This window comes from Sciurus vulgaris, assembly GCF_902686455.1.
Source record: "Sciurus vulgaris genome assembly, chromosome: X".
NCBI classification, from domain to species: domain Eukaryota; kingdom Metazoa; phylum Chordata; class Mammalia; order Rodentia; family Sciuridae; genus Sciurus; species Sciurus vulgaris.
Genome location: NC_136471.1, coordinates 2692589 through 2713078, shown reverse-complemented (window position 1 = coordinate 2713078; position 20490 = coordinate 2692589). Strand labels below are relative to the sequence as shown.

The following is a 20490-nucleotide window of genomic DNA, read 5'->3' as shown; positions in this document are numbered from 1 at the left end:
CTCGTCGGGCGCGGGCAGGGGCGCAACTAGGCAGCGGGGGCCCTTCACGTGGCGGAGGCCTCCCGGCCCGGGCGGTGGGGGATGAGAGCCCAAAGGAATTTGCCTGGAAGTTTTCCACCGCGGCCAGGCCTTTCGGAGATCGTGTGTGCTGGGCGAGGGGAGCCCAGCCTTGATTTCTCCAGCAGCCCCGCGGGGCGGGGCCGGGAAGGGGCGGGCGGACGGAGGACACTGGCGGGAGAATGTGCGGAATGTGCCAGGCGCATCTACCTACCCCAGGAGAGGGCAGAGGAAGGGGGCCGGCCGAGGGGAGGGGCGAGGGGCGAGGCTCCGGGCGCCGGAGAAAACCTGTTTGTTGGGCGGGCGGAGCCCAGTCCGCGCCTCCTCGCCTCCCTGCGCGCTCCCCGCTGCGCCCAGCGCCCCACGCCTGCTGCCCCGCACTGTCCAGCCGGGCGCTGCCCACCCGAGGGAGCCCGCGCCCCACGCCCACCCGACGCTCCGCCCGCCCCACGAGCCGGGCACCTGTGCCAGGTAGGGCTGTCGAGTCGCCGTCGGATGCGGCCCTGCAGGAAGGCAGAGAGGGGCAAGGGCCCCCTCCCAGCTGGAGACAAGTCAGGGCCTCAGTTTCCCCAACCATAAACCTTTCCCTCTCCAAGCATCCCTCCTGGAGATCCCTCAGGAAGGCAGTTCGCTCTGTTTTCTCTTTTCCACTGTGAGGGAAGAGACTATCAAGCAGAGAAGGCCAGCGTGCTGACTAGGGCAAGTGACCCCCTTCCTGGCCTAGTCCCTCTATCCTCACCCTTTCTGGATGAGACGATTTGATGGTTAGCGCTTGGCAGGGGGGCAGGGTAATTCAAGAGGTGGTCGCTGCTAGAAGCAGGAAATCTCAGCTCCCTTGGTACCTGTGTCTATTATATAGATGAGAAAACTGAAACTCAGAGACTGGGGCACCCTGAAGATCCCCTCACCAGCCTGGATATTAGGGAGGAAGCTCTCCGGTGGCTTGTGCTGGGCATGGGCTGGGCATAGGGCGATCTCAGGGAGGGCTGTGGGGAAGGGAGCTGCTCTTGCTCAGACAGAAGGCGCCGAATCAAGTGTCACTGAGGTGTTATCAGCCGGATCTGCAGTAGACCAGCTCTGTGGTTGGATTGTTTTGGTGGGAGCAGGGGGAGGGGGGGGGCAAGAGGCTTGTCCTCTTTAGAAAGGCAGAATGATACCTTGCCTCAGAGAAAAGCCCAAAGCTCATGTCCTCCTGTCTGTTCAACTGCTTCCAAGCTGCAGGCACCTGGGCAGCTGCATTGGCCCAAAAAGAGTAACAAGGTACACCACCTCTCACCCAGAGTTGCTGGGGGCTCAGATAAGGTAGGTGCTGGGTGTCTGCCTGGGCTTTGGAACCTCTGAGGTGCTGTACGAGCTGGGCTCTCTGTGACCTGTTTGCATGTACCCCTGACAATGTGGAAGGTGGTACAGGAGCATTTCAGGACCTGAAGCTGGCAGGGTGGGGAGCTCTGTCTACACTCTGGGAACCCTGAGAGAGAGCTTCTCCTGCAGCAGCTGGCAGTGGCCCAGGCTTATGAAACTGGTCTTAGCCTTGCCTTGCTCTCATATCCCTTCAGATTTCTGGTCATGGCACCTGAATGGGCACAGGAAGCCGGGTCTCACAACATGATAGGCCTGAACAGTGGGGAGGGGCTCACGGTTAGAGCAGCCCAGCTCTATACCCACTGCTTTGTCCCTAGCTCACAAAGAGCTGTAGAAGGAGGTGGGAGTTCCCACCTTCCCAGGATTTCCACTGCCTCATCTGAAAACACAGGGCCTGCCTGGATATTCAGACCAGGGGCAGTTTTCTGGAGGACCCCAGGCCACTCCGTCCAGGATGGAAAGGAGCAGAGCCATCCCACCGACCCTGCTCCTCAATTCTCAGTTCCTGGCTGGGACTCTGCTCAGCGGGGTGGAGCTGACAGGTCCGGGCACACGGCAGGTGCTCAAGATCTGTTCATTTTCATCTGGACACTCATGATTCAGCGACAGAGGTGGCCCATGACCACATAGGGTTCTGTAGCTCTGAGGGGCTCCTCATACCTGGAGCAGGGAAGCAACCATGACTGGGAAGGTCAGTGTAGGTTTCTTGGAGGAAGGGGACTTAGAAGCAGGAGGAGGAACTCAGCAGCCACAGGTGAAGACCTGTGCAGCTTTGGGGATTGCTTGAGTTTAGCCTTCCTTTTATTCCTGAAAGACCAAAGTATGTTCCACCTAGAGCCAGGTGGTGGGGGACAGAAGGGAGATCAGCCCTGTGTCTTGACTTGAGGGCAGTGGTCTCCGGGGCCGCCAAAGCCTTCCCTCACCCTCCTTCGGTGTGATTTGTGCTCCTGCCTTTCTGTTTGGTTCCCTCATAGCCTTCCGAGGCCTGGAGGCCCAGGAACTCTGAACCCACAGCATTGGGCCAGGGACCTGGCAGAGGTAAACATCTGCACCTGTTACCTGAACTGTCTTCAGTTGTATGCCAAAAAAATAACCCAACTCTGGGTCACTGCATTCTGAAAGCCAGAGCCTTCTTCCTACTTTCCTACTCAAACCTCCACAAGTAACTGATCCATTTGGTCTGGATCTTGATTCAAGCCACAGCCCATAAGGTGCCAGGTCACATGTACCACAAACTTGCCTTCTACTTGCTGAACTCTGAGGCCACCTTCATTGTCAGGCTCCTGGTGGCATGGGGCAAGACTAGAGGTGAGGAAGAGGAAAGCAGCTTTCTAGAACTCCAGCCCTCCATGGACCCCACAGATTAGAGCAGATCTGTGTCTCTGCATTTCCCTACAGAGAACTAGCTGATGCCAGGACAAGGGAGGTGCCCTGGGAGAACTGGCAGTGGAGCAGTGGGATGCAGTGTCCAGAATCTGGCACCTAGTAGGGTGTGTGGTCAGTGAGGGCAGCATCTTTACAGCCTCTTGGATAAAAGAATGACCTAGAGGTCTACTGGGTTCAGACCCCAGATTAGCCACCACACCAACTGTGTGAGGCTGACAGTGCCATGTGACCTCTTGAGACCTTGGTTTTCTCATTTATGTGAAAGTGCAACTGATGTTGCAAGCAGCTGGGCACCTGGCACAGAGGGGGCGCTCTCTCAGGGAGACCTGCTGAGCCAGAACCACAGTGCCTTCCTCCAGGGCTGTCGGGGCAAGGAGTGAGATAGGGGCTAGGTTGGGAGGAAGAAACTAATTGGGATGTGGGCCCCCACCTGAGGAGGAACAGTTTCTAAATCACTGCTAGTCCAGGCTGGTGATGCATGTGGTATCTGCCCAGTTAATGAACTGCTACCAAATGCTGAATTCTTAGGCTGATTTCCTATGCCTACTTAAGTCCGATTTGCTTTCTTTTTCGTTTTTACATTTTGTCTTGAATTTTCTTATGTTGGATTAATTTAAAACTCACAGCCAAGCACGGTGGTGCATGCCATGGTTGAGGGCATGCCTATAATTGCAGTAGCTTCGGAGGCTGAAGCAGGAGGAGTGATAGTTCAAAGCCAGCCTCAGGAACTTAGTGAGGCTCTAAAAAACTCAGTGAGACCCTGTCTCTAAATAAAATACAGAAAAGGGCTGGGGATGTGGCTCAGTGGTTAAGCACTCCTGGGTTCAATCCCAAGAAAGAGAAAGAGAGAGAGAAAGAAAGAAACAAAAAGTAAAACTAACAGAAAAGATGTAGAAATAGTGCATAGAACTCTCAAAACCTTCCTGATGCTGCTGTGGTTGTGGAGGGCTCAGGAGGTAGGCATGGTTGGCATCGGTTTGTTCTTCCAAAGGGAAATTGAGGCAAGGAGAGAGACTTGCTCAAGTTTTCATTTGAGGATTAGGAGCAGAGTCTTGCTAACTTCTCTCATGGATACACAAGCATTTGGCAAACATGTTCTGCTTGCTTTCCCCATTGGGTACTGGGGCACAGGGATGATGGAGAATTGAGAGAGCTTTGGCAGGGAGGTGGGAGGAGCAGGTATGGGTGGAGAAGAAACTGGAGAATGAAAGAGCAAGAGGCCCTATGGGTGTCCTTCTCCAGGGCTAATGTGCAGACTCAGACTAGGAGGTGGGGAGGCAGGAAGGAATCTGCAACTTAAGCACATGTCCCAGGGGATTTGGCTACTGGAGGGACCCAGAGGCCACTTTCAGAAACACTCGGCTTTTCCTGTGAGGAGTGTGCTTACTTTGAATCTAATGAGGGAGTTGGGAACTGGGGAAGGTCCCACCTAGAGCAGGAACTGAGTAGTTCTTCACCCACAAGGCCAGTTAAGTTGTTCCTCTTACTGCAGAGCTGTCCTTGGGGTTACTGTCAGTGACCTGAGATGGCTCTGAAGCTCTGGAGCCACACCCTGGGTCCAGAGAAGACATGGCCTCTGGGGTCAGTGGTGGATAGTTTCCCAGTCACTGGTGGTGGCTGCTGGTGGTCCCCAGCCTTGGCCCCATCTGTGGGCACACCTCTGGGGCTAGTTCCAGCCCCCTTCGTCTGGTCCCTGTGATCCTTGGCTCAGCACACCACTTTCTGATGACTAGGTCATTTTCCCAGAGAGCTTGATGTGGCAGAGGGTTGCTATGGAGAGAGCAGGCACAAGGATTCCAATCGCAGGAACCAGGGGATCCCAGCTGAAAATGCTTACATCAGGCACTGCCTGGTTTAGACTGGGAAAAAAAAAAAAAAAAAAGAACCACAACAAAAACCGAAAAGCAGGACTTGCTTTGCCACTTCTACCCGCACGAGCTGCTACTCATTCTTTAATACTTTAGGACCAGAGCCAAGGGCAGGCACATCCTTGAGAAATGCAGTGCTCTGGCAGGGCCCACAGGGCTGGTCTCCCCTCTTCTGGCTCCTGTATGTCTCCCCAGCACCCAGTGTGGCCCATAGCTTTCTGTAAATGCTTGTTGCAGAAAGGAAAATGTGACCTTGGGAAAATGCTTTCTCCTCTCTGGGCTTCCATATTCTTATCCAAAAATGGGAGCTGTGATAGGGGGAAAGGTGGAATCAAGGGGACTCTGGATCTGGGCTGGACTGGAGGTGAGAGGCAAAGGAGCCTGGCAGGAAGGAGGCTGTGACCCTGCCTTGGGGCTGGGGGATACAGTTTGTCTGGGCGGGAGAGGGGCAGCTGGGCAGTTCCTTTCCTTTTGATACTGCCTGATGATCACCTGCAACTAGGACAAAATTAGTTAGCTTTGGCCAGTGTTAGTCAGGGTGCCTTCCTGTCACCAGACCTGTTCTGGCAAAGGCTGAACGGGTACAGTGGTGAGAATGTGGGGCATTCCTGGGGCTAGGGGGAGAGGGTGATTTTGGGTGGGGTGGGCTCCTTGATTCCTGAACCCCCATTCGCTGCCTTGTCTGCGGAGGGGGATAGCATTTCTGCATGACTAGGATTAGCTTGAGACTTCGGTTCCCAGGCTGCAGAGACAACCGGAAATGTGTTGAGGGCAGAGATAGCAGGGCCCTGCGGGAGGGCCCCTGAGGTCGGGTTCATGGTACAGCTAGGCAGGTATGTCCTCGTAGCAATGGAATAGCTTGGGTCAGCAGTCCTGTTGGGAGTGAGGGTGCATGGACCCTGCTCTCCCCTGCATGTTGGCTCTTCTGTACTCCTCCACAGGGACACCTCAGAGGACTCCACCCAGAAGCTCTCACTGGCCCTTGAGTCCTAGCCATCTCTGAGAAGTTGCTTGTATCCAGCTCTCTGAGAGCCAGGATGAGTTCCAAGGCCCCAGGAGTAGCAAGTGGCTGTGGCTGCCTTTTGCCCCTTGAGACTTCAGCTCACAACCACCTTGGGAGGGAGCTGGCCTGCCTTAGACATCTTCCTCTCAGGGTCCCTCCAGCACAGACGCCAAGAAGTCTAGATTCTGGGGTGTTGGGTGTGGGTAAGGGGGAGGTGAAATTCCAGACTTTCATGTAGAAGTCATTTACCTGTAAAGCACATTTACAAATACCGCCCCCCCATGCATTCTTTTTCCATATTACATTTTTTCCCCCTGCAACCCAAGTCTCTTCCAGCTCTTTTTCCACTTGCGCTTCTCCTTCCTGCTGCTGCCTCCTTGGCCTCTAGGCAGGAGCCCCAGGGACTGGAGCATCACAGGCAGTTCATGCCGTCCAGCAAGAGGGGGTCCAGCCTGTGGCTCCTGGGAGACTGAGGCATGATTCAGCTGCTCAGCCATTGCTCTGGAGGGCCCAGTCCTACCTGAAGGCTCTGAATCTTACCTCTTGCATTGCTGTTAAGGCCCTCAGGATCTCCGGGTCCCCTGGAGCAGTAGCAGCAGTGGCGGTGCTGCTTTTATCCCCTTCCAGGAGCAAAGCAACCTGCTTGCCAACTGCTACTGAGACTCTAGTGCAGGAGACTGGGAATCAGAGTGCCCTGATTCACAAGACCTGGCCTGAGGAGGCTCCTTCATAAAAGGGACATTTCATCACTCCTGACCTTTTGGCCCAGAGAGTCAGTCTGGCTTAGTTCAGCCTGGGTCCAAACTTAGCGGGCCAAATGTGTACCTGGAGAAAGAACTGGATGAGGGCGTTCAAGTAGAGGTTAGGGGTTGTGCTCTTTGTCTTTTTTAGCATTCCTCAGACTCCTCGCACTGCAGGCTTTGACCTACACCAGAGCGCCAGTGCCTTTCCCACCCATTCCAGCATGTGGATCATGCCAACTGGTCCTTGCGCTTCCCGCTATAGCCTCTGGGGGGAGTCTGCAGCACTGCCCAGGCTTTCCTTGTTAAGCTGGGCCTTTGCCCCCTACCCACCCAAAGCAACACTGCCAGATAAGCCGAGGGGCTGCTCTGAAGCCTACACCTTCCCCACAAGACCAGGGAGCATTTTGGAAACTGCTTCTCTAACGCCAACCCCTCCTCCAGCTGGCATAGGTTGAGTAAGAAGCCGGGGAGTTGAGGAACCTCAGTGAGGGAGCTAGCCACCTGGTCTGGCTGACCTGTAGGGGCCCAGGCAGCCTGGAGACTCAGGCTTTTGTAAGAGGGCCAGGCTGATATGTATAGCAACCAGAATCTCCCTCGCAGCTTTTCTCTTTTTCCATTGTTTATCCCTGTACCCTATCCGAAGGTGAGAAACCAAGGCCCCATGGTGGGGAGAAAGGATTTTCCCAGGGTGGCAAAGCTGGGATACGAATGCAGTTTCTTTGCCATAGGCCAGCCATCTTCTCTGATGGATTGGCACTGAGTGTATCTATCTCTATGAACAAATTCCTGGGAGGCAGGGACTTAGTGTCACTTTACCACTGCCCTCAGGACCACATGGGAGCGTGTATATTTCTGCTAAATGGCAGGGGAAGGCCTAAGAGCTTGTCCCCAGCCATATTCTGAGCCTCTGCCTCTGTCAGGACAGATAAAGCCTTTACCCCAGAGCCCCATGCAAATGCTTGCAAACACAATTCCCCTAAAACTGGCCTGATACCTGCCCAGCAATTGACCCTTTAACTGGGCGACTCAGGTCTTGATGACTTCATCCAGATGTCATCTGCTACATCTGTATTTGGCCACTGGGCTGCATGCTCTTGTCCTGTCCCACCACTTCTTTATGCCAATTCTTGATCCAAACCTAAGGACTCTACCCAGTGTTGAGCTGTATACGCTGGTTCTAGGACACAGACCTGTGTGTGAGAACCTGCCTGGCCCCTCTGAGGACCCTGCAGGAGGCTGGCACACATGGGGAGGTGGAGGTGGGCTTCCTCAGCTCCTGGGGGCTGCATAATTGGCCTTTAGGAAAGAAGTTATTGGCCTTGCACCTCTGCCCTGGGCACACCTCTTGCTTACACAGAGGCCAGCACCCAGAACACATGCACTCAGACAAGCCCCAACACCTATGCCCCCATCAGCCTCTCATTCTCATAACAGTACTCTTTGGTTCTCCTGGAGAGCAGTGCTGAACCTGTTTTGCTCCTCCTCCCTCCCACCTTACGTAGAATGCCCCTCCCTGCCTGGCGTATAGCATCCCCGCTCTACAATCTGGGGCCCATCCATTTCCCTGCCACCCAGGCTGGGAGAAGACAGTTATTCAGTCTGCCATCTCCTCTCACCTGAGTCCTTGCCACAGAGCCCATGCCAGGGTCTTAAGACCTAGGGGCTGCCATGGGCCTGGTGGGATTGAGGGCTCACTATCAGTTGGGCAGGCTCAGCTTCCTTGCCCCTCCCTCTGTGTTCACTGCAGTTCTTTGCAAGAGGCCAGCCCATTCCAGCTGTGGCAGGGGATGTTCAGGAAGTAAGGGACTCTACATCCTGGGTGTGATGGCATTGGGGCAGCAGCAGAACCAGAGTGAGGGCTCCACTGAGAAGGCCACCAGGGCAGATGTTCCTCTATGAACATACATACTATCCCTGGGGTCCTGCCCAGCCGCCAGTAGGAGGAGGCCTGGGCTTGGTCTGGAGGTTGGCCCTTCAATCAGACCACTTGATCTCTCTCCCTAGACACACCTCCCTTCTCTCTGTGGTTTCCTCTTCCTTCTATGTTTAGTGTAGTATGATCAAGAGTGGGACTCACCTGTGTCCCTGAGCCAGGGAGCTGTGGGACATAAGAGGGCCTCTGGGAGTTGCCCCTCCCCCATGGGGAACCGAATGGCAGGAGGAATTCTACGGAACTTTCTCTGAATTAATTTTGGAGGCAGAGCATATCCTCGTGAGGTGACAGGGTGCCCCCTTCTGCTTCTATCTCCATGTCTGCATCCTAATGTGCCAGCCAAGCATTTGCGTCATTGTAGATACCCATGACTACCTCCAGTGTGCTGTTATCTGTGTGTGTTAGCTCTCATTCTGACTCCACTCTGACAGCATATGTTGACACCAGGCTTGCAGCCCCTTCATTGGCTCCTCATTTCTACCTATCCAGTCAGGGCAGGGGCCCCTTCCCTAGAGGAGCCACAGCAGCAGGGAGGAAGGTGGAGAAAAAGCATGCCTGTGGGCACTAAGGCCATTTGAATTCAGGGAGGGCTTGTTCCCATCTCCCTCACCCAGCCCTGCCAAGGACACTTTCCCTAATCAATCCTTTGGCCACCTCTCAGCCTACCTGCCTCAAGAGATGTCTGCATTGTAGGTCTTTGCTCAGAATTGGTACAGGAAGGGGCACTGTGTAGTAGGCCCATATCTACTGGGGATCCAGGAGTGTGTCATGAGGGACAGCTGGTATGGAAGGAGTCAGTTCCCTGTTCCTTTGGTAATCCAGGCCAGGCCCTGAGCAGTGATATGCCAGCTCTCAGAGGACCAGAGTCTTCTCCCATTCAAAGTAGAAATATGGTATATGGTACTGAAAAAGTCCAAAGGATGACTGAGTTGACTATAAATGTGCTAATGACCACGGGGGTGGGGATCTTCCCAACCTGGTCAGCAGGGAGAGGAGCCTTCATGGGCCTCATGTCCACTCTATCACCATATGTCCCAGTGAGCCTGCTTGCACATTTTAGTGAAAAATCCGCCTTCTTCCTCTGAGGGGTGCCTCTGCTGCCACTGTTACTGCTGCAACCACTGGACAAATCAAATGCCAAGCACGCCCTCATCAAGGTCTTCAGATGCTCAAGTCCCTTGTAGAAAATTGCATAATATTTGTGTACCCTATCTACATTCTCCCATATACTTTAAATCATCTCTAGATTTTTTATTATATAATGTCATCGTGTAAACAGTTGTTATACTATACTGTTTGGGGGGTAAAAATGACAAGAAAAGAAGTCTGTACATGTTCAGTACAGATGCATTTTTTTTTTTTTAGTATTTTTGATCTGAAGGAAGTTGAATCCACAGATGTGGAACCTATGGATATGAAAGACTGAGTGCTTATGAAGGCATGTTAAATACTCTGTATAAGTTGTAATAGCTTCCTAGTGTTTGCTTGAAAGTTTTCACCATCATGCTCAATACTGGGATGGCCCCCCTCATATGTGCCTCTTGATTTGACTTATGCAGTTTCTTCCTTAGGCTTCATTGCGGTTGGGGAACTGCAAGATCAATAGGCTTACCTTTCAGGCTTTTGATACTGACAGACTTGTCCTCCAAAAGGTGCCCCAGTTCACTTTTCCATCAATAGTATGTACAGGTGGTGTATGAGCCCCCCACCCCCAGAGTGGTAAGCCACCTGTCTGCCAAAGCTGCTTACAGCTACAGAAAGGGATTTAACCAGCTTCCATCAGGGCACCACTCCCCAGCAGCTGGGTCCTGGTCTGTGATGGCTGACTGTGAGGGGTGCCTGGACTCTGTCCTTTATGAGGCTGCTGGAGAGGCAGTTCTTACCTGGAAAGATTTGGGTCAACAGCTCCAAGGTGCTCAAGTGTGCATGACTTTGGGATGCAGGATAGGAGCACCCAGTAGGAGCAGGATTGACTGGATGGGCTGAGCCCTTTGGGAGAGGCAGGAGGAAATGGGAGGCCCTCCATGTTGGGGGAACCAGCATAAGCAAAGATAAATGAATTGTTTTAGTAGAGACACCATCCAGGGACTCTTATGTGTCTGGTCTTTTTGAAGCGTGATATTGACATTGAGGAGGGCTGTGAGTAAAGAGGCCAGATCAGGGGACTGATGAATTTGCCTCCAGTCTTAGAAACAGCGGAGAACCATCAGAAGGCGAGTGAGAAACAAGGACTGAAATGACCAATTGAGATTAGGGACAAATGAGTGTTGCTGGAAGGAGGTGCAGAGGAAGGCAGGAGAAGCTGGGAGGAGGCCGGAGGTGATCCTGGCCTGAACCAAAGCTGGGGAGGGGAGAAACTGTAGAAGGAGTAGCCAGTTCTCTGGCTGGGACATAGTGGCAAACCCCATTTGTCAATCCACCTGGTAAGACTCATCAGTTTAAAGGCTCCTTACCCAAAGAGCTGCCCAACTCTTTAGTCTACGTTGGCAGTGAGCTTTCTGACTTTCAGATTGATTAACCCATCATAAAAGAAATCTGACTTCTGAGATGCAGCCAGGTCTGAGGGAAAGGAGCCAATGCAGAAGCATCAGCCCTGCTCTTTGGCAGATGTCCTGCCCCTTTTGCTGGGGAGTTGCCAATGGCCCCTGTGTTTCTGTCATTCTGCACATGTGTGACTCTGTCTCTATTGGAGAAGTGGCTTATTTGGTTCTGATTTGGCAGGAAACTTCTAGGCAATGAGGGGAAACTGACGAGTTTCTGGGCCTAGTACTGTGGCTGGGATGGCTCCAAACACTGTGGATGACCTTCACCTCATTTGGAGGAGGTCCAGGGAAGGTGAGGGACTCTCCAAAGGTTTCAGAGTCAGTAGCACTGGGAGATGGAAGAATCAAGACCTCAGACTGTGTGGGCCTGCATTCATAGGCTGCTGGGATGGGAACAACTGGACCTCTGCAGTCATAGGATCTCCTATGGAATGAGCTGCACTCAACAGAACTCTGATGTGGCAGCCTCGGCACAGGGCTGGGCACGTGGGGCTCCCATTTGCCATGATGAGGTGCTGATCCTGGCATGCAGCAGGCTCAGGCTGCCTGGACTGCTCATTCGTTGTGGGAGAGCCAGCTCTTGCTGACGTGGTGAATTTGGTTTGGTCTTGGCCCCCTGCCCTGTCCCTTTTAGTGTGCCCCTAACTTCCACGGAAACATGGCCAGGTCCTGCCAGCTGGCAGCAGTGCTGAGCTGGTCAGAGCCTAGCCCCAGAGGAGTCCAGAAGGTGGCAGACCCTAGAGAGGAAGGCTGTTCTGCCTCAGAACTATGTCAGCACAATCAGCCCCTGCTTTGTGTCCTGACACTGTGCCTGCACACCCCAAACCCTCCCTTGAAGCGCATGGGGTTAATGGTGGCCCCTAAGAGCAAGAGCCAGACTCACAGCCTGGACATTTTGACCCCCGACAGCGCTGGCTTACCCCCAGGCTGGAGAGCTGTCCTTCTTACTCTAGCCCCTCCACCAGGTAAACAACCCTCATGGCACTGTGAAGGCCTCAGCAACCACCACAACCCATTCTTCACTGGCCCTACCTACAGACCAGAGAGGATGCAAGGAGGGAGAGCAGATCACAAGGCAGGTGTGGGCCAGGGGGGCAGTGGATGCCCTGGCCGTATCCTCACACTCATCTGGTCCCAAGGGCCACTAGGAGTTAGCAGTGGGGCCCTAGGCTTTCCTCACTGGAGGTTTGCACATACTTGTCCTGATTGGAGACTGATGACTGTCCCTTTTCCAGCAGACACAGGGTGACAGTTCACGTTACTTGGCTTCTGTCCAAATGCCCGGGGATGTTCGTGATCTTTCCTGTTCTCATAGTAATCCTGAAAGGTAGATGTTTTTCCTTCAGTTTTACAAATGAGGAAATTGAGGCAACTTAGAGAGATTAGCTGACCTTTCCAGGGGTGATGAAGAGAGTCCAACAACTGTCCCCCAAGCCCTTGTTCTCCCCTAGGCTGCCTGCCTGCCCTGAAGGAGTTCTGCCTGAGATGTGCTCCAGTTCTACCTTCTGAACTCAACAGTGCTGACTGACCCTGAACTGGTCTCTGTGACACTGTGGAGGCTCCCCTGCTGCTGGCTCCTTCCCAAACTCCCCAGGGCCAGAGTCTGGCCATTAGCACTCTAGAAGGGTGAATGAGTTGAACAGAAGGTCCCTGTCAGCCCACCAGCCCCATGTTATCCAGGTGAGCAGTCCTAGGCAGACAGGTGGGTGCGCCACTTGGCAGTGGTAGGTCTGGCGAGTACCTGCTCCTTGGCCACTGTCCTTCATTCAGGACTGTACCAACTGTTGTCACTCCCAGTGTCTGAAGGAAAGTCTGAGTGATCTTGGTGTTCTAGGGACAACATGGTTACTGGAATAGTCCATTTTCATTACTATAATGAAATACCTCAGGCTGGGTACTTTATAAAGAAATTTATTCAACTCACAGTTCTGGAGGTTCAAGGGCATGGTGCTGGTATCAGCATGGCTCTGCTGAGGACCTCGTGGGTATTGGAATCACAGTGGCAGGAGAGCATGTGAGAGGAAGAGCTCACATGGTGACACAGGAAGCCAGAGTGAGATCAGGCCTGGGCCAGGCTTGCTCTTTGTTAAGAACCCTCTCACCAGAAATAGCCAGAGTCCCAGGAGAACTGTGTCAATGCCTTCCTAGGGCAACACCCCTAATAACTTAATCACCTTCCACTAAGTGTCACCTCTTAAAGGTCTCACTACCTCTTAATATTGCCACTCTGGTGGCCCAGCTTTCAACACATGAACCCTTGGGGGACAAACCCCTTCAAAACCATAGTGTGACCCACAGACCATTACATGCATGAAGTGACAAACGTGCTTGCCTTTTTCCCAGGAGCCCTGTTGACTCAATTGAGAGGGGACCTGCAGAGGCAGCACCATGAGTATCTCTGCTCTGGGAGGCAGCACCAAAGGTGAGGCCTGGGCCCCATGTGTCCCTGCCTTATTCTGTGCATTCCCCAGGGGGGCCATGAGCGCAGCCTGGACAGCAAAGGGAGAGCAACATATGGGAGGGCAGAAAGGAGGCCTCGGGGTCCTGGGCCTGGGATCCCCTTTTGAGGCTGCTTGGCCTTGGCCCTGCCAGGGAAGTCTTTGCCACCAGGTGAGGAGGAGCGCAATAATGTCCTCAAGCAGATGAAAGTACGAACCACACTGAAGGGGGACAAGAGCTGGATCACCAAGCAGGATGAATCCGAGGGCCGCACCATGTAAGTCCAGGAAGCCAGGAGGAATGGCAGCAACTGGGGCAGGTGGGGGCAGGTTGAATTCATGGGGCCTGACCAGACCTGGGGATGCTGAGAGGCTTCCAGCATTTAAAGCCCAGTCAGGCCACATGGCCATAAAATAGCCAGGGAGGACAAAGCATGTGAAAGTCAAAGCAGCTAAAGGTAAGATCTGAGCAAAGTCCAAGGATGGGAAAGCTCCCGGGTGCTAGGGCACGTGTGTGCACACCCACCTGTGGAGGTAGGCTGGGGTAGAAGGAGAGGCGAGAATGGTGGGACACTGCAGGCATCCTTTATGATGGAGGTTGCAGGGTGGCAGGGGACAAGGAGGTTGGGAGTCACTCTTTCAGGATCCCTCTTTCCCCAGAGAGCTGCCTGCAGGCCGGAATCGGGCCACATCCTTTTCATCGGCTGCGGAGGTCTCAAAGGCCAGGTAAGAGGTGGAGCCAAGGTGGCTCATAGGTGGGCCCCAGGGACTCGGCCTGCAGCATGCAGCTGGCCCTGTAGCAGGACAATAGTGGATAGGAAGGGAGCCCAAGCTGAAAGGGACACAAAAGACCTTTAGTGTGTCATTTAAGATCCACAGGAAGGATGCTCTCTTCTGCTGTGCTTTCCTTTTGGGTAAGGAAGGGTAGGAGTCTCTTGCTGTGGGGCCATGGGGCTACTGACACTCCTTCAAGCCTCCATTGCTCCAGCTGTCATTCAAAAGAATACTGTTATTCTATCTCCTCCTTCAGGGAATGAGATGACATCTCTGAGGTGCTCAGGCAGCTTTGAGAGTCACATGTGACTTACTTCTGCAGGAGGGTCTTATATGTTTGCCTCAGCTGTCCCCCAAGGACAGAATTCCAGCTGGCTGAGTGGAACTGGCCTATTTTTAGGACTTTTCTATAACAATGTCCAGGGGGCTCTGAAGTGTGAGCTCATCCTGCTGGCATCTGGAGGAACTGCTCCTGAGAGAAAAGGGGACCATGAAATAAATACTGGCTTGGTCCTTGCCCCAAGCTTCTAGCAGTTGACAGCAGGTGCAGAGTGGGGGCTTCTCAGGTGGTGACAGGCAGTGGCAGCAACTGGTGCATGGGGAAGCCTCTGGTTATAATGCCCACAAACTGCCAGGTCCTGTACTGGGCACAGAGGCTACAGGAGTTGTCAAGACCCAGGCCCTTTCCTGAGGGGAACCGACATCCCTGCAAGGGACACAGGCACAACTTAAGAGATGAATGCAAAAGAGAGAATTGTAAATTGGGACAAATGTGGTGGATGAGGTTGATGAGTTCGAGGACCATCAAAAGATAGTCAAGTCCTTGTAGAGCTTTTTGACTTTGGAAGGTGCAGTTCTCACCCTGGGCTTTGGTTTTGGGTGCATTTGGAAAGCACTAGGGTGTTGTGAATCAGGGACCAGAATGGGACTGCCTTGAAGTCTACATGAAGCCTGCCAAAGGGCCCCAGTCAGAAATGCTCGTGTGGCTAGAATGGGTCTCATCCTTTGTTCCTGCAACTTGGCCACTTCCAGAAGGCTGTCCCTCTCAAAGAGAGTCTGTGGGATGGAAAATTCTGGGACTCTGCATTACCTTTAAACCTGACCCCATTGCTCCAACCTGAAGCCCCTCTATTGCTGGACAGGGGTAAGGTCTGCCTTGAGTCCTTGTCTACTTGCCCAACTATAAGGAAAGCTCCTATGAGGTGCCCTTGTCTCCTGCCCCTGAGCCCAGAACTTACAGTCTTGACCATCCCTGGCTATCAGCTCCTTGCCTGCTCCCCCTGGTTTCCCCTGAGTTTTCTGATCCCCTTTGATTGTTGCTAAGCAGAATGCTCCAGCACCCAGGACCTATGGTTTTCCAGCCACTGACCAAGCCCTGGGCATGCCCTGTGGTCTCAAATGTCTTCCATCAAGACTGATACAGGTGTTCAAGGGGCCAGAGTGGGAAGGCCCAAGATGAGTATGAAGGGAGGGCTAGCTGACTTTGGCTGGCTGGATCCTGTCCTGAACCTTTCTGGAGGAGGTTGTGTTAGAGGTCAGGTCAGGGTTGTGGAGGAATCCTGGGACTCTGACCTGGAAACCTTCAGCCTGAGCCAGATCAGCACTGAGAGGAGGGCAGGAGGGCTGTCAGTAAGCGAACCAAGAATGACCCTACCTCAGGAGTGCTGGGATCCAGCAGGCCAGGGAGAAACTGGACTTTGGAGGGGACATCTCTGCAGTAAATGCCAGCCATAGAACATGTGCCCCTGCTGAGTCAGGGCCATGCTGGGTTTGGCCATGGAGGAGTCAGCCATAGGCATTCTTCCTGGGGGAACAGAGTAAGCACCTTGGCCAGGGAAATGGGTGTGGTTGAGTCTGCTCATTTCTGCTGCACTGGGATACCAGCCAGTCAGCCCACTTTGCTGTACGTGGAGACAGAATGAAGAAGGGAGCTTGAAAGCTCTAGCAAGGCCCTGCTTCACTTCATACCTCTTTTTCCCTCGGCAGGGCTCCAAGCACAAGGGCTCCCACTGGCTATATTATCCGGTAAGTGACAGCAGGACCCTGCCTGCATCCCCATACCACCCGTGCTACTCCTTGACTTCTCAGCATCTTCTGGGTTCTCTTGTAGTGGTGTGTTCACCAAACCCATAGACAGCTCATCCCAGGCCCAGCAGCACTTCCCCAAGGCCAACGGAGCTCCAAAAAGGTATGTTTATCAAGTACTGGTCAGCTGGACCATGGGAAGGTATGAGGGCCTGCTCCAGATTCATGCAGGGACAGGGCTCTGCCTGTCAGCAAGGGGCAGCCCTGTCCTGACTGGCTGTGGTCTCTGGGGCAGAAAGGCACAGGAAAAGACTGGGAAGGCTGGGCCCAGAGTCCCCCTGGCTTGGCAGCTGGTACCCAATACTTGCTGACAACATCAGACTGTGTGCTTTAGTCTTCCTAGTAGGCTCAGGTGGCATATTAACTAAGCAACCGGGCATCAGGCAGAACTGGGGCTCCATTGGAAAGGAAAGGCCAAAGGGACCAGGGGCAGGAAGAAGACACAGGTGAGAACCCAATGGGTTGTTTCTTTGAGGCTCACTGGGGTATGCCTATGGCAGGAAGGGCTGAAAGCAAAAAGAAAGCTCCCAGTGACCGCCCTGAGCTACCCATCTCATGTTTGTTGGGCTGTGTAGGCAAATCTGGGGGCAGGAAGGGAGCTGTGGGTGGGCACACGGAAACTCCTTGCCTTTGCAGTGCTGCTGGTCTGGTGAAGGCAGCTACCACTGGCCCTCCCCGCCCCACCTCCTCTGGCTACAAGATGACCACTGAGGATTACAAGAAGCTGTGAGTATGCAATTTCCCACCCAAACATAGGGCCTGCTGAGGACAGCTGGCCACTCGCCTCTAAGCACAGCCTAGGGAGAGCCAGTCTGGCTGGCCTGACACCCCCTGACATTTGTGGCTGTGGCCTAGAACCCACTAGGGGGTGACAAAGCCCCAGAAAATTGGATGGCTATGCATAATACATTTCTGATCTGAGGCAAAGCACAGGCTGTAGGAAGCTTCTAGAAGGAGTACATGGGTCTGGAGAAAGAACTATGGATTATAGCTGTGGGGCTGCTGCTGGCTGTCTGTGTTTTCTGGGCATGCCCCTATATCCCTCTGGGCCTTGGACTCAGTCTGGTTATCCTGGGCTGGGAGCTCCATGCTCCTTAGGCCCTAAGGGCATTTTGTGCCTAAAGCTGAGTTATTTCTTTGGCCTAATTCTTTGGCATCCACACTATAGCTCTCTCTGAGGTCTGTCCCTTTCAAAGGCTCTTACCCTGCATGCCCAGGGAAGGGGGCTCTGGACATAGATTCCCCAGGAGCCCCACATCTTTATATTGTTTGTCCTTTGTCCCCATCTACCAGTGTCATGGAGCAGCTGGAAAATCTGGGGAAGTGATGAGACCTGAACTGAAGAGGATTATAACAGGGAGAGTGTGGGGGGTGGGCAGGTAGGTAGAAGAGCTGTAACCGCTTCTCCCCTTCCTTCAGGGCACCCTACAACATTAGGCGCAGCTCCACATCAGGGGATGTGGAAGAGGAGGAGGTGCCTGTCTCTTCAGATGAGCAGAAACGGAGGTAATGGTGCCCCTGGAGGCAGGGCAGGGTCCTGAGTCTTCACTAAACATACCACACTTAGGCCATCTTTGGTGGTTTGTGGGGTGTGGGTATAGCTGTCATTCCATGAGTCTGAGAATTACTTGCTCAGCGCTGGGCCAGCTGAGAACTACCACCTCAGCAGGCCTTCTAAGGAACTTGCTATGGGCAGAACCTAGGTAATGCAGGCCCAGGGCCAAGTTCTTCAGGACTTCAAACCAGTTTGTTAGAATAGGTACTCAGAAAATTGGACAAAAATTTGTAGGGTAGGAGTCCTGGAAGGGGCCACCTGCACAGTTCCCTCTATGTGTGAGCTGTGTGTACAGAGTCCCAGTAGACCATGCACACTTGGAAGGCAGGGGTTGGGCTCCATAATTTCAAATGTCCCTTGCCCACAAACAAACAGGCCCAGTCATGGGCCATCATTTGCCAACCCGTTTGTAGCTCAGGAAGTATAACAAAGTCCTTTTGCTGAAGGTTTTAAAAGATTGTCAGTCATAAGGGAAGAGACCACATTGTCATGGGTCCTCAGGCCTGGGTAGTACAGGTCAAAGAACAAGGAGTTCTGGAGCTGTCTGGTATTAAATGCCTGCTCTTCTACCTGCTAGATGTATACTCCTGGGCAAGTCACTAGAGCTCCCTAGCCTCACTTTCCTTATCTGTAAATCATGCAGGATATTAGCACCTTCTTCCCTGGGTTAGGAAGATTAATGAGCAAATACGGTGATGTCAGCATCCAGGGCAGGACTGGGCACATACTATGTGCTCAGTAAACATGGCTGCCCTTCCCTCAGTTTCTGTGTTTCCTTTGAATAGTCCTTGTAGCACATGCAACATTGGCTTCTCCTCCTCACCTCTCTGGGGTGGTTCTGAGTCATCTTGAGAACATCTCTGGTTAGGCTGGCAGAGTATGTCCACCTTGATACCCATCAGTTGTCCTGCACCCCTTGTTGCCCCAGATCAGAGGCTGCAAGCAGTGTGGTGAGGAAGACAGCCCCCAGGGAGCATTCCTATGTCCTGTCAGCAGTCAAGAAGAGCACTGGGTGAGTTGCACAGCAGGGAAGCCCAGCAGGATAGGAGGCCTGGTCTCTGAGCGTGGCATGGCCACCAACTAGCTCCATGTTCTGGAATAGGTCCCCTCTTCTCAGGGTACCTCAGCCTGGTGAAAGGGTGGGTTGAAAGCATATTCCCAAGGACTCTCCTAGCTAGACCTTCTCAGATTCTCAGATGCATTTTGTAAAGAAATGAGGGGCAGGTGAGGTGCTGGGAATAGGAGAGAGGCTAAAGACCCTCTAGGGTAGAGGGGTTGAGTTGTCATCTGTCCACGGGCTCTTCACAATATGTCACCTTCTGATTTCTTTCCAGAAGTCCTACCCAGGAGACTCAGGCCCCATTTATTGCAAAAAGGTACGTTTCATCCAAGGAAGACTTGGAAGCCTGTTGCTGACCACAGAGAAGGCCTCCTGTCAGCAGGAGTGTAGGGAGAGGGGAGGAAAGATGGGGGACTGCTGTTCCCAAGCAGAGAGGTGTGAGAGGCATCAGGCTTCTGTCTGGAGGCCAGGCAAGCACCAGGGTGACTGTGGAGGCACATGTGACCCTAGTAGCCAGTTGTGTGCAGGCAGCAGCCTGGCTTATGGTGAGTTCTTCCGTTTGACAATAGCTAATTAGGCTGTGACCCTAACCTAAGATGGAGCTGTAGTGTTTGAAAGGCCCTTTGGGTATTCGAAGTCAAACTAGCTAAAGATTACAAAGGAGCTGTTCCCTCTACCTCCTTTCCACCCCACCAGGGACAGACAGGTCCAGAGTTTTGTGACTGCCAGCCTTTGGAGGTGTCCTGGCTCCCTCCATCAGCTGACCCCAGCAAGGGTTCTTTGCTCTCACTCAGGATCAGATCCACCAAGAGAAATTCCCTGGGAGGTGACTAGGACGTTGGAGATGGGTCCTAAAGGGAAAACAGAATGGTCAGGATGTCAAACTGCATGAGGGAGGGGTATCATTAGTTGAGATAGGGAACTCTCTTAGGGAGAAAAAGTATTGGAGGGAGGGTAGTGAAGAAACTTATGAAAGTAGAATTTGAGGGATCTTTGGTTGGGTGAATACGGAAGCCATTCAAGATAAAGTTGCATGACAAGCTGAGAACTGACAAACAAGGAAGAGCCAGCATGCCAAGGGCAAAGCTGGTCCCACCCTCTGCTCACTGTGTTGAATGACCAGAAAGGCTGACTGGAATACAATCAACAGGGAGTGGTGGCAGCACTAAGGACATGACAGAATGGTGTGTTCTTGCCGACTGTATTAGGTTCCTGTGGCTGCTGTAACAAAGTACCACAAACTGGGCGTCTTAAAATGCCAAAATAGCTTCTTTCATAGTTCTAGAGATCAGACTCTGACATCAAATTATAGGCAGGATTGGTTCCTTCTGAAACTGCTGAAAGAAAAGCATCTAGTGGCTGCTGGCAATCTGCATGCCTTAGATTGTACCTGCTTCCTCAAGTCTGTGCCTGTCTCCATGTGACCTTCTTTTCTGTCTGGGTCCAGATTTTCCTTGTCTTAGAAGAACAAGTCATTGGATTTGGGACCCACCCTAACTCAACATGAACTCATCTTACCTTGATTACATCTCCAATGACCCTTTTCCCAAATAAGATGATAGTCACAAATTCCAGGGGTAGATGAATTTGGGGAGGTCGCTCTTCAACCTGGTATGCTATCCTTATCCTGAGTTGGAATGATTGAGACCCTGAACCTGAACCACCTCATCATCATCTCAGTTG

The 20490-nt window shown here is 52.9% G+C and overlaps 1 protein-coding gene across 8 annotated transcripts in view; it reads left to right on the top strand.

The window, feature by feature from the left end:
* The first annotated feature begins 360 nt into the window (after positions 1 to 360).
* ZNF185 (zinc finger protein 185 with LIM domain) overlaps positions 361 to 20490 on the top strand; it is a 53237-nt gene continuing 33107 nt past the window's right edge. For 4 of the 8 annotated variants that reach the window (XM_079123880.1, XM_079123884.1, XM_079123882.1 and 1 more), the window contains exons 1-10: positions 361 to 528; positions 13239 to 13317; positions 13488 to 13611; positions 13994 to 14059; positions 16094 to 16132; positions 16218 to 16295; positions 16829 to 16918; positions 17612 to 17698; positions 18676 to 18759; positions 19082 to 19123. In XM_079123880.1, coding sequence (XP_078980006.1) covers positions 13284 to 13317; positions 13488 to 13611; positions 13994 to 14059; positions 16094 to 16132; positions 16218 to 16295; positions 16829 to 16918; positions 17612 to 17698; positions 18676 to 18759; positions 19082 to 19123 — 644 coding nt within the window. In that variant the 5' untranslated portion in view covers positions 361 to 528; positions 13239 to 13283. Of the gene's footprint in view, positions 529 to 11860; positions 11971 to 13238; positions 13318 to 13487; positions 13612 to 13993; positions 14060 to 16093; positions 16133 to 16217; positions 16296 to 16828; positions 16919 to 17611; positions 17699 to 18675; positions 18760 to 19081; positions 19124 to 20490 lie in introns of all 8 variants that reach the window. The other 4 variants (XM_079123881.1, XM_079123879.1, XM_079123878.1 and 1 more) reach the window with 3 other exon arrangements.